This window comes from Vanellus vanellus, assembly GCF_965231255.1.
Source record: "Vanellus vanellus genome assembly, chromosome: 32".
NCBI lineage: Eukaryota > Metazoa > Chordata > Aves > Charadriiformes > Charadriidae > Vanellus > Vanellus vanellus.
In genome coordinates this window covers 172,501-189,664 of record NC_138937.1, presented here as the reverse complement: position 1 = coordinate 189,664, position 17,164 = coordinate 172,501, and the positions used below count along the sequence as shown (strand labels likewise).

The 17,164-nt window shown below is 49.4% G+C and overlaps 1 protein-coding gene across 1 annotated transcript; it reads left to right on the top strand.

The window, feature by feature from the left end:
- Nucleotides 1-8,585: 8,585 nt before the first annotated feature.
- Nucleotides 8,586-15,891, top strand: IL4I1 (interleukin 4 induced 1; the record flags this gene model as incomplete). The annotated part of the gene is made up of 7 exons (XM_082496894.1): nt 8,586-8,607; nt 10,881-11,095; nt 12,012-12,124; nt 12,911-13,112; nt 13,998-14,066; nt 14,702-14,835; nt 15,051-15,891. 7 exons carry the CDS (start codon nt 8,586-8,588, stop codon nt 15,889-15,891), a joined length of 1,596 nt encoding a protein of 531 aa, XP_082353020.1.
- Nucleotides 15,892-17,164: the final 1,273 nt, after the last annotated feature.

The following is a 17,164-nucleotide window of genomic DNA, read 5'->3' as shown; positions in this document are numbered from 1 at the left end:
GGGCGCTGCCTGGAATAGTCCAGGGTTTTTTCCCAGCTTTTCACCTCTGGGAACAGCTCAGCGCCTCTTTCTCCTCCCACAGGCTCCAACAGAGCATCCCCGTCGCTGCCGAGAGGGACGGAGAAGGACATGGCCACAGCAGAGCCGGCGCAGGTGAGGCAGAGTCTCTCCTTTGGGAGACACTGTCGCATCCACACAGGCGAGAAGCCCTACCAGTGCACCGACTGCGGCAAGAGCTTCAACGTGGTGTCCAACCTGGTGCGCCACCGCCGCAGCCACACCGGGGAGAAACCCTACAAGTGTCCCGACCGTGGTCGGCGTTGCAGTCAACGTTACCACCTGGTGACCCACCGCCGGTTGCACACTGGTGAGCGCCCGTACCCGTGCCAAGAGTGCGGGAAGAGCTTCAACGTCAGCTCCGATCTCATCAAACATCACCGCACCCACACCGGGGAGAAGCCCTATGAGTCTCCTGACTGCGGGAAGCGTTTCAGCGGCAGCTCCAACCTCCTCACCCACCAGCGGCTGCACAGTGGCGAGCAGCCCTACATCTGCGCTGACTGCGGCAAGGGCTTCACCATCATCTCCAAGCTCATCGCCCACCAACGGACGCACAGCGGCGAGCGACCCTACAGCTGCACTGACTGCAGCAAGGGCTTCAGCGACCAACCCCACCTCATCCGGCACCGCAGCGCTGGCCGGCGGGAGAAACACTACAAGTGCTCCGAGTGTGGAAAGGGCTTCACCACCAGCTCCTACCTCCTCACTCACCAGCGCAGCCACACCAGGGAGACCCCCTTCCTCTGCAGCGTGTGCGGCAAGAGCTTCACGGTGGTCTCCAACCTGTCGCGGCACTGGCGCATGCACACTGGGGAGAAGCCGTTTCGGTATGGGGAGTGCAGGCGGCAGTACAGCCAATGGGCTCATCTCACCACCCACCAGCGGGTCCACACCGGCAAGCGACCCTACATCTGTGGGGATTGCGGGAAGGGCTTCAACGTCAACTCATCCCTCACCAAGCACCGGAGGGTGCACACCGGGGAGAAGCCCTACCGCTGCCCTGAGTGCGGGAAGAGCTTCAGCCAGAGCTCCAACGTCATCACGCACCAACGGCTCCACCACAGGGTGCACCAGCTCCATGCATGAGTGGCTTCAACAAAAAGGACCTCTGGTTTTCCTCACTGCTCCAAAATCTCCCCACACCAAGATGTTGGATGCAATGGTCCAGAGGGCTGTTTCATCTCCCATCTGGCATTCTCCTCTCCTCCAGTGACCTGCTAGTGGTGATAACAGCTCCAGGAATAAGAGGTGGTGTGATAAATAACACCAAAAAGTTGTGATCTCTCTGCGTGCACCCATGGGGAGTCCACGCACATGAAATCCACAGCCCCCTTTTACCTCCAGGCTGGGGTAGGAGGAAGCCCCTGAGCCTCAGGGTCCCCAATGGGGCTCCAGAAGCCATCAAGGAGCAAGCCCAGGGGCCAGAGGCCACTGGGGTTGGTCTCCTCCTACTTACTCCTATTTTAATGTTGGGTTTGGGGATTTTTTTTTTTTTTTTTTTTTGCATTTGAGCTGGAAGGTCATTGGGCTTTGTCTGGAGAACGTGGCTAGGGAGCTCCAGGCAATGCTGGGCTTTGGTGTGGCACCCATCTCCTTGAACCTTGGCAAAGTAACACACCAAACCCATGAGTGCAAACCTTACAGATAAAGAGAATCAGTGTCAGAAAACATCATTTCTCCCTCCCACTCAGTACCAAGCCAAGATGAGCGTAGCTTCAGGTGTGCCTCAAAGGCCATGGCCCTGGTTCCAACCATGGTACATCTCTAACCTCCCCAGACCCTTGGTGTGGTCAGAGATGAGGACAGCATCTCCTGCCGTCTTTCCCTGCAGCTGCATGGAGAGGGTCTTGAAAGAGGTTAAGGTAGACTTTGGTGGTCTCCCACCAGCATCATGGGGGGCAATTCATATGGTCTTACGTGGGCAGGATGCTGAAGATGCTCCCCATCCAGGAGCTGCCCTCCAAATTGCCTCCTGCATGGGCACGTGGGTGCTGGTGGGACATCAGGTTTGGTGGTCATCTTTACAGGAAAGATACTGAATCAGGCAGGTGAGAAAAACTCTCGAGTTTATTCTTTTTTTGTCCTCTTCTTCTCCCAGGTGTGAAATGAGGGAGACAAGGAAAGATATCCATGGCGAGAGGACAGGCCCTTGGTATTCAGTTCATGCAAGAAGATCTGCTGAGGATGGCAGAACGCCCTCTACCTTCACCTTTCATGACCTTATCCACAGCAGCCTGCAACTCCAACGTGCCGATGAAGGACCCCCGGCGTTTCCTCCTCCGGCGGTCCGCCTCGGTGACCAACCCCTTGCAAAGGACCCCCATGGAGATGTTCATCAGCCTCTTGGCCTTCACCGACATGCGCCTGGTCGGCAGTGGCAGCTGGCTCAGCATCCTGGAGATGTACCTGTTGTAGGAACCCTTCTCCAACCAATCACTTAATCCCTTCAGAGCTGGTTTCCATCGCCCAACCCGAGCTGGAGACCTTCTCCACTTAAGCAGAGGCTTTGTCAGCTGGACTTTCTGCTTCCTCCTCCTCCAGGTTTTTTGTTGTCTCTTGGTGGCTGCAGCCATGGGGTCTCCTTCAGACTCGGTGCTCCTCCCTGCAGAGCTGTCCCACCAGAGCTCTTGTCTAGAAGGACATATTCAAATGAGGGAATCAACAAGGAAGCCCAGGATTGGCCGGCTGCAACAAAGCCCTTATGAGGCAGCTCATCCTCATCCAGAATTTGCATAAGGATTTGTTTGGGTTTTTTTTCCTGAAAAGCATGGAATGCCACCAAAAGAATATACCTCGGTTTTGACTTAACGCCCCCCAAAACCACCTTTCCTTCTGTACTTCCCTGCAGAGAAAGAGCCTGAAACATCTCGATTTCACTTCTTCCTGGCTTAATTATTACACTCGCTTAACGAAGGCGCGTGGTCAGCATGGGGAGGGAAGGTTTTTCCCCCCCCCCGAAAGATCTGGAGCTCAACCTGGAAATTTCAGGCTTTGCCTTTTTGGAGAAACGTTGGGAAAAAAAAAAACAACTCCCAAAACAGAAACAAAAACCCTTTGGTGGACCCTGCTGGGTTTTGCGGAGTGATGGGGGAGCCTTCCAACGGCACAAATAATAAGGAGAAAAGCAGTCAGTTTGGCTACGGAATAAAAAGAAGAAAGTAAATTAAGTTAAATTAGTGATTTTAGTAGCACTGTGAGCATGTGGACGAGCTGCTGCTTTTTTTTCCATCTGTCTCCTAATTTTTCATTTTAGGAGCAAATTACAGCCAGGACCACAGCGTGTTTCAGTGTAAATCGGGCTGGTTTGGCTTTTCCGAAAAAAGCAAATCCTGAGTGGGCAACGGGGCCCGTGCAGACCAGGGATGGAAGCAGAGGAGCAGAAAGTAGCCAGAAAAGGGTTTTACCGCTGGGAAAAAAATAAAAAAAAAAATTAAACTTGCTGCAAATTGGGAAGGATCTAAAAGAGGTGGGAATGATCAGAAGGTGGAAGGGTTGATGGTGAGGATGAGGAGGGGGAGGACAGTGCAGGACAGTGTCAGGATGGCCGAGTGGTCCAAGGCGCCAGACTCAAGGCTCTGCTTTCCCACCGAGGGGTTTTCTGGTCTCCAGATGGAGGCGTGGGTTCAAATCCCACTTCTGACACACCTTTTTCCCCCCCCCCCTTCTAAACCCGAAAATTTTGATAATTTTTCTAAATAATTCCCCCAGAGTTAGGGAAAACGCCGATTCTCCTTTACCCCTCACCCCCCAAAATAAACCCCAAACATTGGTCCTGGACAAAGTTTGCCCGTTAGAAACTGCGCCCACACATGGAGAAAAAGCCCCCGAAAGGAGGGGACACACGTGGGAGTGAGGGGGGACACGGTTGTCACCGCTTCCCTGGTGGTCTAGTGGTTAGGATTCGGCGCTCTCACCGCCGCGGCCCGGGTTCGATTCCCGGTCAGGGAAACTCTTTTTTTCACCCTTACCAATCATTTCCTCATCTCTTCCCCCCCCCCCCCCCCCCTTTCTTCCTTCTGATGACACCAATAACTTTTTTTTTTTCCTGTTTCGTTTTGCTTTGAAGCACACACAGCGACAGCAAACACCACCGTTATTTTTAAAGCCCCCTTGCTGCTTTTTAAGGGCTGCTGCTTTAATTGTGACGGGTAATAAACTTGACGAGGGATGGGTTTAGCAGAGCCGGGATATCACCATCACTTATCCTGAGGCAGTTTAGACTGGTGGAACGTTTTCCCCCTGCCCACTCGCAGCAGTTCCCACTATCTGCTGGTGATTTAAATATATATATATTCATGTATATATAACCATCTACTTGCTATAACTGCCTACTTGCAGCAAGGAGGGCGTGAAAGCCCGTGTTTCTCCAGGGTAGAACCCACCTACCGATTCTCACTAACGAAACGCCGAGCCGCAGCCCCAACCCCTCATCATCCTTTCCTTCAAAAGGAAACCTCGAGACCACCAAAAGCAGGTGAACTGGGGGCTTTATTGCAACGCTACGTTGACTATTTCGCTCCGCAAACACCTGGTGGCATCGCTTGGGTCTTTCCGAACTGGCAGTTGCAGAGATCTTTCCAGCAATTGGGACGTCTGGGGGGTTTTTAATTCCTCTCCCTTGAATTTTAGGGTCTTGCTTGCTGCCCAGCCGAACCTCAAGGGGAGGAGGATGTTTTCTTTAGTGCCTGTTTCTGCAGACCACGGTGGAGACGTGCCTCCACCTCCTCTTCGGCACCACGTGCTGCAGGGCGGCGTGGACGTGTGCGGCGCTGATGAGGGGATCCCGGCTCTCCCTCCGCAGCCGCTCGGCCTCGCTTGACACCTGCTTGTAGATGTCCTCCACGAAGCTGATCATGAGCCCCTTGGCCTGGTGGGAGAGGAACCGGCTGTCTCGCTTGATCTTGTTGAGCGTCTTGGTGCTGATGGAGTGGAGGGAGCGCTTCGAAGCCCTTTTCCTCTGCTTCTCCACAGGCTGACGCTTCACCTGGCCCCGATGCTTCCTCTGCTTGGCCGGAGATCTCCTGCCATGGCTCTTCTGTCTCCTTCCATGCTGGATTCTCCTGTCCTTCTGGGATCTCCTTCCCTGCTGGGTCCTCTTTCTTCCCCTAGCAGACGCCATGGCTCAGCCTTGTCCCCACACTGCCCAGACCCCGCAGTCCTACAAACACCCACAACCCTCCCTATGTTATGCAAGTGAGCATGCAAATGAGGGGCAGCTCTGAGTCCTACCATTGGCCAAGTGAACAAAACCCCCTCCACCACTTCATAATGGGTAGAATCCTGGCCAGCATGGGTCCCTGGGGTCCCTTCTTGACCAGAGCAACCAGGCATGATGAGTACCTGCAAGGTTTGAAGGCCTCCAGGGTCTTTAAGACCTTCACCCCTCCGGGGTGCTCAACCTCCCAACAGAAATCTTCCACCTGACCTAAAAATTAGCATTTATTTCTCACAGTATGACCCCAATATCAAAAGTTTGGTCTCACGACCGAACGGAGTACGTGCAACACGTGTCCCGGGAGTCTTCTGGTCAAGCAGGAAATGAATGACAAGAAAATCCTTTGAAAGAGCATCTTTCCTCAACAGAAACTGCCTGCACGCCTACGACCTTGCATCTGCCAACTCGAAGACTCATTATGGTTAATTACATAGTTATCAAATCCACCCAGGTACACCCTGGGTTTTTCCCTCCCCGTGCTTTACATACACAGCTCATTTTGCATATCCGCGTGTAAATGCTCGCACATACACGCGCCTCCCGTCTTTCCTTCAAGTTCCTCCACACAGTCAAAATCACAGTCGACGTCCCACACCAACACCTACCCGCTCCGATTCTGGAGGACTTCTTTTCCTCCTCCCTTCCTTAAGAAAAGCCAACATTAAAACCAAAAGACAACTCTTTGGAAGCAAATAATTGTCCCCTTCTTCCCCCGTCCCACGCCGGCTGATTCAGTTGGGTTTTCATCCCTCCCCGCTGTATTTCTCTAAGCTTTGTGGCGTAATCGTCTTCAGGTGGAAATTTGGTTTCCAGTAATCGTCAGGGAAGCAGCAGAAACATGGGAGGAACTCCTTTTGCAACTGTACTTGCTTGTACTCAAGACAATAAACCCTGTCATTTGAGGTTGATCCTAAAGCAACTTGTTAGGACAGGCGTTAATCTCGCTCTTATCAAAACACCATAGAACCAACTGCCCTCCCTCCAAAAATCTCCGGCTGCCCTGGGACTATGTGCACCTACTGGTTTCATCACATAATCCCCAAGTCCCCCGAGAAGTATCATTGCTTCATCTGAAGAGATAACATGTGGGTTTTCAGCATAGACACCCACAGCTATCAGGAAAACCACCTGGTAATCACCAGCCAGTAAAAAAAAAAAAAAAAAAAAAAAAAAAAAAAAAAAAAGAATCAGACACAAACCGACTTTTTAAAAAAAAAATAAAAAAATTAATGCTTTTGCCTTTTCCAAATGTTAAACCTGAATCAAACTGGTGGGTTTTCTTAAGTGGAGACGTGCTGTGGAACAAAGACCTCAAGAAAAACATGCAGTCCTTCAGTTTTTCTTAGAAGGAAAGTTTCCACAGACATTCGTCGCCCAGTTTTAACGAAGACAAAGGGGAACTTGGTGGACATCATGATAAAAGCTTGTGAACTGGATGCAAAGAATCGCTTCCTAATTTGGCCTCGATGCAGGCAGAGATATGTCCTAGTTTTGAAGGCATCACCATTTTGGAAGAGACTGACCCTATTGATGGCACAGCCAAGGTGATGTCAACAGCGCAGCGAACCTCCTTGGCCATCCCGGCAGCAACGCTGAGAATATGGGTTTGGGGAAGACTAAATTTCGCCAGGACTGGGCTGTCTGCAGGAGCAGGTAGAGGAAATGGGACCACAAGATCTCCACCTTGCTATAGGAACACCCCCGCACGCCATTAACAAGCATGTTGCTGAGCAAGACCCACATCACGGCTTCTTCTGAGAAGACCCATTGAACACAGCACCACAAAACTCCAATGTCTAGTCACAAGCCCACCAGAACCAAGAGATCCCATAGGTACAAATACATTCAGAGGTGAAGATTAAACCCTTGGTCATCGGTGGCTTAAGCAACTCGCAAGCACCATTCCCCAAAGACCAGAGTCACCCAGGGAGAATTTAATTTGTAACTTCCTGAGAACACGACTTCACGGAAGGGGTAACTCATGGGATGTCTACGCAACGCTCCCAGTCCTGACCTTGCCATGCTTCTGCAGTCCACTCTTCTGGGACACTGCAGACCAACGTAGCCTCATGGGTGGTCACCACTACCCGATCTTTCCAAAGCCCCATGTCCCTTGCTGTGATTCTCCAAAATTCTACTTAAATTTTGGGAGTTGGACTCGGGAATCCTTCGGTTTCTGTTCCGCCTCAAGATATTTTATGACAAAACTTAGTAAAAAAAACCCCACAATATTGGTGAGACTCAAACGGGATAAAGCATGCTGATGAGGTTGGCTCTGCACAGGAGATTTGAGCTGTTGCAAGCAAAGAACTAAAGGAAATGGTACAGAAAGAAGACAGAAAAAAAAATAATAATAATACCAAAGCTGCACTGTGCTCTCAACCTGCCTGTCTGGGTGGCCAGGGAAGACACCCAGACATCTAAAGACCCAACTTTTAATAGCACAAGGGAATGAGGTTGCTTCTGCGTTGATGCACGTAGCTCCAGTGGGGATGCTCTGGGCTCCAACACAGGGAGAACTGAAAGCATTGCAGGAAAAAAAAAAAAAATATATATAAAGGAGGATTTCAATAAGTACTAAGAAGAGCCAGTCACTACGGAGGTTTGCAAAACACTGAGATCATCCCTCAGGGCCCAGAATTCTGGGAAACACCAACCTTGAGTTTCGTTTCTTAAATCAAATCAGCAAGTTGTCTGATTAACCAAAGAAAAAAAAGTTCGGAGGGAAAGGGTGGTTTATGGTGGGTTTATTATTATTATTATTTATTTTTAGGAATGGACCAGCCAAGGTGCCTAAATAGGGTTGAGTATGTCCATGTGGTTGGTAAGATGTGGTGAACCAGCCAAGGGATGGTTCCCCAGGTTGACCCACCAAAGCACCATAAACCAAAGTTCTTAATTTTTGGAAAAAAGGCTGGTACAACTCACCCAGGTTTTGCCATTTCAGTGAAGGCATCTGAGCTCTGGGTTCCCTCCGTAGCAATGAAGACGAGATCAAACCAAAATTGTGCGACACTTAACATAAGGGTGTCCAACAGATGAACTGTCACCTGGAAATGCCCATTTTCATCACCAGAAAGGACATTTCGGATGCTAGGGCAGAGGTTTCCCTGGGACGCCGAATGAATCCCATGATATTTAGACAGATTTAAATGGGAAAGGAAAAAAAAAAAAAGAACTGCAAACCTTATTATTTCGCTGCTGGGAAGTTCTCTGCTGGGAAGTTCTCTTTGTGGAGAAGGGTGCGGTCACCCTTACTGTATTCTGATAATCATAACGCTTCCTATAACGCGCCGTAGACTAATGGCCGATGTCCAAAGCTGGTAACGCCAGTGAGTAAAGGGGAAAAAAAAACAAACAACCAACAACAAAAAAACCCACCACCCAACTGGAGAGGAACTGACTACGTGCTCAATTCCTGCTTCCCCTTCTTATGACAAATCCCACTGCTCTCTCTTCCGGGGTGCACTGATTGGCAGAAGTTTTTGTTTTGCACCACCACGACTAGGTTGCCCCCTCTTTTTTTTTTTTTTTTTTTTTTTTTTTTTTTCTCTCTCCAAAGCCAGGCTATAAAATGAAAGCAAATCTCAACAGAGGACTTCTCTTCCTACCAGAACAATGACTAGGATCGGTGAGTGACTCTTTCTGAATCTTGAGCGCTCTCGCTGTTTTTTTTTCCTGGTTTGCTTTCATCTTCAGCGCCTGGGTTTGGTGGTTGGGTTTGTTTGTTTTCTTTTTGTGTGGGTTTTTTTTTTTTTTTTTTTTTTTCCCCCCCTATCTCGTGGGACATCTGCCTTTTGTGTTGCCTCCTGACAGCATAACCACAAACCTTCCTTTCTTCAGCTCTGCGATCACCTTGGAGCTTGACTTTGCAGCGCTGTGGGCAGTAGGAGACCTCTCTTGCAAGCCCAGGGAGTGGGATTGGTCCCAGTTGTGCAGGGAGAGATGGAAACAACAGGCACAAGCTCAGAATCTCTGTGTCCCTTCCTGGAGGACACCTCCTTGCATCAGGTTTGGGGTTTCTCCACACCTACCCACAACACAAGAAGGTCTGATGGAAGACAGAGATCCATCAGAGGTTTCCAAGGGCTGGTCCCAATGTATTTGGTCTTCTCCCACGGAGGGACAGATCTCCAAAAAGGATATCCTTTGGCTTCCACATGGTCCATAAGGTCTTCGGGGTTGCCACGCTGGGTGAGATAAGGGCAGCAAGAATGGCTGCTGCCTCTAGACCACCACAAACCCCACACTCGCCAAAAAACACAACTCAAGGCAGCATCCTTGGTCCTCAAGGAAGACCAGGGCGGCTGCAGCGTTGGGTCAGGAAGGTCAATGCAGCTTCATCTGTGTGATACCACTTTCTGCCACGCTTTGAAGAAGACAACCCTGCTGTTAAGCAGCTAATTGTAGCAGATTCTAATTATTTTTTACTGTCACAGTGGGTGTCTTCAGGAAGCTGGATCAGCTCTAGGGGCTGTAGGAGGTCCTGCTTTCGGGAGCTGGACTTTGGTCCCTCAGAAAATCCCCTGCAGGGTAACAGCTCTGACCTTCATTCGCAGCAGATGAACGTCAATCCGGGTTGTCTGCAGATCTGGGGCTGTTCCAGCAAAAGCAGTGATTCCCCAGGGATTTTCCGGGAGTAAGAATCACCCAGGGTGTGGTTTCAAAAGCTGCTGCTCTTTATTATTTTTTTTTTTTTCCTGGAAGGAAACTGGCAATATTTTGGGGCTGGATGGGGAAGGAAAAGTAAATGAAAGTTGCTCTGTAGTTATTTTGGAGAACAGAAACCAACATTAGGAAAATCCTGGGGTGGTTTTCTGTTCAAGCTTCACTTCTCTGAAAATATTAATATAATGTTGTTGTTCCTGCAGAAACGGTTGTTCTGAATGGGCTGCAGTCTGCTTGCTCTCCCCTGTAGGTAACTCTACTCCCTGTAGGGTATCCCAGAAATTAAATCACTTTAAATAAACAGAAGTAGTCCCATCACCTGTCTTCATCTATCTAATCTGTCTTTCTATGTAATATCGTCTCCATCTATTCTGTCCATCTATGTCCATTTTTCCGTATAATAGCGTCTCCACCTTTCTATCCACCGCATCAAAACCGACGTGAATTACTAAGGCATGGAGGAAAGGGCAGTCGGGACAACAAGATTGTGTTAATTCTTTGCGCATGAGCGACATTAATTCATTATGAAGTCTTTTGAGCTTATTCAGTGGGGTCAAACTCATTTTGGGAACTCACCACAGCGGTTGCACAAGCAGAACGTGAATATGAAAGGAAAAAAAAAACAACAAAAAAAAAACCCCAAAACATCGATGGGCTTGATTTCTCCTTAAATAAAAAATAAATAAAAATCACATTGACTCCGCTTGACATCTGGCTGCGGTCATGAGAAACCTGCTGATGCCGTGGATTTTGTAATCACGGCAGCCGATTTGAAAAGAGATTTGCTAGACGTTCCTCTTTGGGGTTTGGACACCAGCGCACTCGGAGACAGTTTGTGCGGTCACCTCCCTCCTGGGCTGTCAGGAATGAACTTGCATGCTGATTGCTGAGTGCCTTCGTTGCATTATTGTCTTCTCTTCTTTCCTTCTCTCCTTAGTCCTCTTCCAAATCCTCCTGCTAGTAGGTCTCCTAAGCGCCAAGAGGTTTCCGTGTTTCCCTGAATACTGCCTTCATGACAAAGACTACGAGGAACTGCTGAGTATTGTCAAACATGGGCTAGAACCTGCAACTCATCCAGCAAACGTGGTCATTGTCGGTGCTGGAATAAGTGGGCTTACAGCAGCGAAGTTGCTCCGAGATGCTGGCCACACCGTAAGTAGTTGCACTCAAGCCACGAGTGCCATTGGGTCTTGTTTTCCTACGCTAAAGATTTTCCAGCACGGAGAGGGAGAAGGAAATGGAAGGGAGTAGGTCGCAGTGGTGGGAGAAGGAAGGAAAAATAATTGGGCTCCAGTAGTTTTGCCTGTTTAGGCACAATTTTCAAAACAAGACGTGGACAGAAGGGGATAAAGGGAAGCTGCGTGTTTAGATGTGCCCCAAATGAACGTGAACAGCAAAGGTCAAGAGATGCAGTCTTCTTTCTCTGTCCCTAAGAGGTTTTGGAGATCAAGTAGAGTTACAGCTGCCCTGGGACAGCCCTGGAAGCAGCGCTGCTGTGAGCGGGAGGTGGGACTAGACCCCTCTAGAGGCACCTTCAGCCTCAACTTCTACAATTCTCCAACTTGTTGCAACTCGCAGCCCAACGGGTGACATTTGTTGCTGTAGATTGACCAGCACAAGACTCATGAGCCCCTCAAACCCTGCCTTGTTAAGGCGCCAGATAGTCTGGGGGTTTCAAAACTGTGTTGACCATCCTAAGGTCCTAGACAAAATGCAAACCCATGAGTTTCAAAGGCATGGAGGGACAAGTTGATGTCTTCTTCTGGCAGTTTTCAAAGCCCTCTTTTATCCTTCCAGCACAGGGAGCTTCTCATCAGTGAGTAGGTGTCCAAACGGGACAAAGTCAGGAACTGAGAAACTACCCTGTAGGCAGAAGGGTCTTGGGCAATACAGAGAGGGCTTTGGATCTACACATTGTTCCTTTGCCATCTGGAGGGGACCTCTCTCACCCCATGGGCCATAAATACTGACTGCCAAAGTACCTGTGAACTTGCTTTGTAGGTGGTTTGCTTAAAACAATCATTGTCTAAACATCTGCAAACTCCACCCTGTCCCTGTTTGTTTTAAGGTTACCATTCTGGAAATGAGCAATCGGGTCGGTGGACGGATCAGAACGTACCGACCAGAGGGACAGGACTGGTATGTGGAGTTGGGACCCATGCGCCTGCCAGGCAAGCACAGGTAAGTCCTACTTCACAGCCATGATCAGATGAGGAGCCAGACCGTTTTGAGGAGCAAGGCTGTGGTTTGATATGGGGCTGAGGACTTGGGCGTGGGTGTAGCACAGCAAGAGGAAGGAGCTGTCTGCCCCATCCCTCCCCCAGAGCTTAGCATCAGCATAAAGGGGACAAAACCACACGATTATTTGAGTTGGGAGAATGAATGAAGACCTCTCATCTCAGTATCATACCCGTGCATGGTCAGACCTCTATTTTGGAAGTCACAACATCAGAAGATGGATGGATTTCCATCGGTTCTGATGGAGAGGACATCCAACCTGGGGTCTCCAAGAGGGTGGAGTCAAACAGGGCTCGGCCATCAGCCAAAATGCCATGGGAAGAGGCTGTAGGTGAGTCACCGTCCACCCGCAGTGCCATGGAGAAGGGTCGGAGCTGTAGGGAACCCCTGCCCTCCCACTTCAGCAGTCTGTTGCTCTTACTCCTGATTACATCCTTGTGCAACCAGTAGCTGGAGAGAACATAAGCCACAGGGCTCCTTGCTCCATAGCCCCATGGTTGCTGCACCGAGCTGGGAACAGGCAGGACAACTTCAAACAACAAAAAAATAGAGACGGCACTGCCTTAAATAGCCACAATCTCCGCTCACAAGCCAAAATAATACGTGGCTACACCAACATAGTCAACGGGAAACTGTTCTTTTATGTTCTTCTAATGTTTTGGTCATGGGGTTTTTTTTGGGTTTGGTTGTTTGCAAGCACTTGTCCCCATGTGCTCTCCTCTTTCCTAGGCTCGTCCGTGAATTCATTCGGCAGTTTGACCTGAGGCTAAACCCATTCATCCAGACAGACGACAACACCTGGTACTTTGTGAATGGCACTCGGATAAGAGCTGAGGAAGTGAACAGAAACCCCAACATCCTAAACTACACAGTGAAACCATCAGAGAGAGGCAAGAGTGCCAGCCAGCTTTACAGAGAAGCACTAAACAAGGTACGTGCCCACAGGGAAAGGGATGTTGCTCATCCCCAACATCAGAAGGACATGGACCTGTTGGAACAGGTCCAGAGGAGGCCACGGAGATGCTCTGAGGCCTGGAGCCCCTCTGCTGGGAGGACAGGCTGAAAGAGTTGGGGTTGTTCAGCCTGGAGAAGAGAAGGCTCCGGGGAGACCTTCTGGGGCCTTCCAGTCCCTAAAGGGGCTACAGGAGAGCTTGGGAGGGACTCTTGATCAGGGAGGGGAGCCATAGGATGAAGCGGACCAGTTTTAAACTAAAAGAGGGGATGTTTAGATGAGATATTAGGAAGAAATTCTTGACTGTGAGGGCAGCGAGACACTGGCCCAGGTTGCCCAGAGAAGCTGTGGTTGCCCCATCCCTGGAGGTGTTCAAGGCCAGGTTGGACGGGGCTTGGAGCAACCTGGGCTGGGGGGAGGTGTCCCTGCCCGGGGCAGGGGGTTGGAACTAAGTGGTCTTTAAGGTCCCTTCCAACCCAAACCATTCTGTGAAGCCATTTCCTCTGAGCTGCGGTAGACCTGCACAATGGGTTGAGGAAGACTCAACAATGGGTTGAGGAAGAGTAGGGTCCTTTCAGAATGAAAAGCATGAAGGTTTATTCAGAAACAAGGGCAGCTGATTGCAAAACACGAGACCTCCTTTCTCGAGAACAGATTCACCAAGACTTGCATGAAGCAGAAAATGCCACACTAAGACATAACTTCCCCAAAACTTGAAGTCCAAGCAGGAGGATCCTCTAGCTCAGGTCCAGGGGTTACCAGAGCCCAAGACTGAATACCTCAGATGAATCCCAGCAGAATTTAGGGACAACACTTTGGAGAAATGCGCTTTTCCTCATGAATATATCCACGTTTCCCCTCCAGGCTTTCAAGCATTTCCAGACAACAGACTGCAAGACGTATCTAGCCAAACATGACTCCTTCTCCACCAAGGTAAAGGGCTGGGGCTCGAGAGTAAATTTAACCCCCCTGCTGATGATTAACCTTCATCCCTGCTTTGGGAAAGGATCTGTGTCACTCTAGTCTCTTCTCTGTTGACACTTTCCAATGCCTTTTCCCTAATTAATGCTGCCTTCTGCTTAAAATGCAGAGAAAGGAGCAAACACAACTCCGATGGAGTTGTTCAAGCAATCTCGTCATCTGGAAACAGGAGAGCAGCAGTGGTGGCTAGAAATGCTCTGGGAAGCGATCCAGATCAGCCGTATTCCTCCATCGTGGGTCTCTTAATCAGACACGATGACGTATCACACGCTGTGGAGGATTTACTGAGGAATCCACTGCATTTTCCTCTGATCCCGCTGTCTCAGAGTGGGTCCACCAATCCACAAATCCCTTATTCATTCACCTCCAGAGCTTCTGTTGGGCTAAACCAGAGGAGACATTGATCTCCAGCTACAAGAGCTGCATAAAAAAAAAAAAAAAAAAAGAATACTTCTGGTGCAGGCTTTAAGCGCATCAGGAGCGGGAACAAAGCAGCAGGGCACGACTTTTGGCTGGGGATGTAAAGGGGATGCACACACTAATTGAGACAATAACATCAGGCTACGTCTTCTTCCTGGCTTTTCTAGGAGTATTTGACTAAAGTAGGAAATCTAAGCCGAGGAGCAGTTCAGATGATTGGTGATTTGTTGAACGAGGACTCCGGATTTTATCTGTCCTTCCTTGCTTCGCTGTGGGATTTTGATATCTTCTCTAATGAGAGGTAAGATGATGTCTCTCATGGCAAACCCTACTTTGTTCTGGTCCACAGCAATCCACCACCAGAGGAAAATTTCAGTGGCATTTAGATGTCTGAATGGGAATCACTTCTGACTCAAAGGGTCCCCAAGCTCTGTTAGCATCTCTAGAAGAGGTCATGTTTTACAGTTCCTAAACCCCAACGTCCTTCCCTCACCTCCTGCTTTTTCTTCCTTTCAGTTTTGATGAAATCACAGGGGGATTTGACCAACTGCCCAAAGCCTTCCACGAAGCCTTGCCCAATGTCATCCAGTTCAATTGCACGGTGGAGAAAATCATGACCAAGGGAAACAAAGTCCGTGTGTTTTACCGCGCTCCCGACACCTTGGCCCCAACCATAATAACTGCAGATTACGTCCTGATCACGTCCACCGCCAAGGCCACCAGACATATCCAATTCCTGCCACCCCTCTCTCCTCCGAAGACCCATGCCCTGCGCTCCATCCACTATGCAAGCTCCACCAAAATAATCTTGGCTTGCACTGAGAAGTTCTGGGAGAAGGACGGCATCCGAGGAGGACAGTCCATCACCGACCTCCCTTCCCGCTTTATCTACTACCCCAGCCACAACTTCTCCAGCGGGGTGGGCGTGATCCTGGCTTCCTACACCTGGAACGACGACGCTGAGTTTTTCCTGCCTCTCACGGATGAGAAGTGCCTGGATGTGGTCCTCCAAGACCTGTCAGATATCCACCAAGTGAGCAAGGAGTACCTGCAGTACACCTGCGACCAGTACGTGATACAGAAGTGGCAGCTGGACAAACACTCCCTGGGGGCGTTTGCCGCCTTCACCCCTTACCAGTTCGTCGACTACTCGCAGGCTCTCTTCGAGCATGAGGGCAGGGTGCATTTTGCAGGAGAACACGCGGCTCAGCCTCACGCCTGGATCGACACCGCCATGAAATCGGCCATCAGGGCTGCGAGCAACATCCACGACGACAGTGGTGAAGCCCACATGCTGAACGAGGAGGAGGAAGAGCGGGAGCAATCAGGGAGTTTCTTGCAGAAGGAAGATCTCTGAGCAGGACTCCTGGGCTGAGCTCGCTGGATGCCACCAGCACGGTTTGAAGCCACTTTTGGTGGTGTAAATCTGTTTCTTTCCAAGCAAAGCCAGCAGAAGCACGTCAGCAGCAAATGTGTTAAAGAAAAAAAAAACTGAAAAAGCACTGACAGGACCTGCTAAACACTTAATGAAGATAGGACAAGAGTACTAAAAAAAGTAATGTCTAAGTAGGTTTCATGACTCTAAAATTACCCTGGCTCGGGCACGCTGCAGTAATTTCTAATTTATTTATGTACAAAGTACTTCAGGAAATGGTTAAGATGGAATAAAGGTGGGTATTTCTCAGTTCCTTGAGTCTGAGGTGCCTCCATCTCTCCGCAGAGAGAGGTCACGTATAAATCGTCTCCTCTTACTTCATCCATTTAGAAACTCATCACCCGTCAGTTGGGTCTTCCTCCCCTTCCAGCATTTGGGAAATATTTCATTGCTTCTGAGTCATCCTCTCCTTTGCGTAACCCAACACAACCCCCACAGGTACCGGTCAGGATGCGATCCCGATCTCTAACCTCTGTGGTCTCTTCTACTCATCTCCCATCCAGCTGAGCTCAAAGCATGGCCAACACCAAGTCATCAAGTTATGTTTAACACCATGAATATAAAAAGCAAACCCAGGAGATATATAGCCCATACATGGAGATGTTAATCGCTTTTACTGGAGGTTTTCCTCTCACCAGTAATAGTTGTCCTAAATTTCATAGTCTTGGAAACAAAATTTGGGTGTTTTTTTTTTTTTTTTCCCCAGCTTATTAGAAGGACATTGATATATAAGCAAAAGTGAAAAACAAGACCGGCTGCTAAGTACATCCCACCAGACCTTTACTGCTTTGCATATAATTCATCTCGCTCCCCACAAAACACAAACTTGACTCCACGTAGCCGGAGGGGAACGGCTCATGGGTCTTCTCCAGCCCGAGGAACTGAGGTTCAGCTCTCACTAGAGGGAGCTGGGACAGAGCTGATGGAGACCATTACACCCAGGGAAGGACTGGAGCCAATCGCACCCAGCAGATTTCCACCAGGCATTGCAGAGGCAGAGACTTGCACTAGCTTAAAGCATTTAAACTCAGGTGATAATTAAATAAGCACAGAGCAATCGACATTAGCACATTAAGAGCTTGGCCAGGTGGTTCCTCGCAAAGAGCTCAAAAAAAAAAAAAATCACACTCGGGGAGACCCAACCACCCTCAGCGATGCTTTGAAATGCAGAATTTCAGGGGTAAACCTTCTCAGG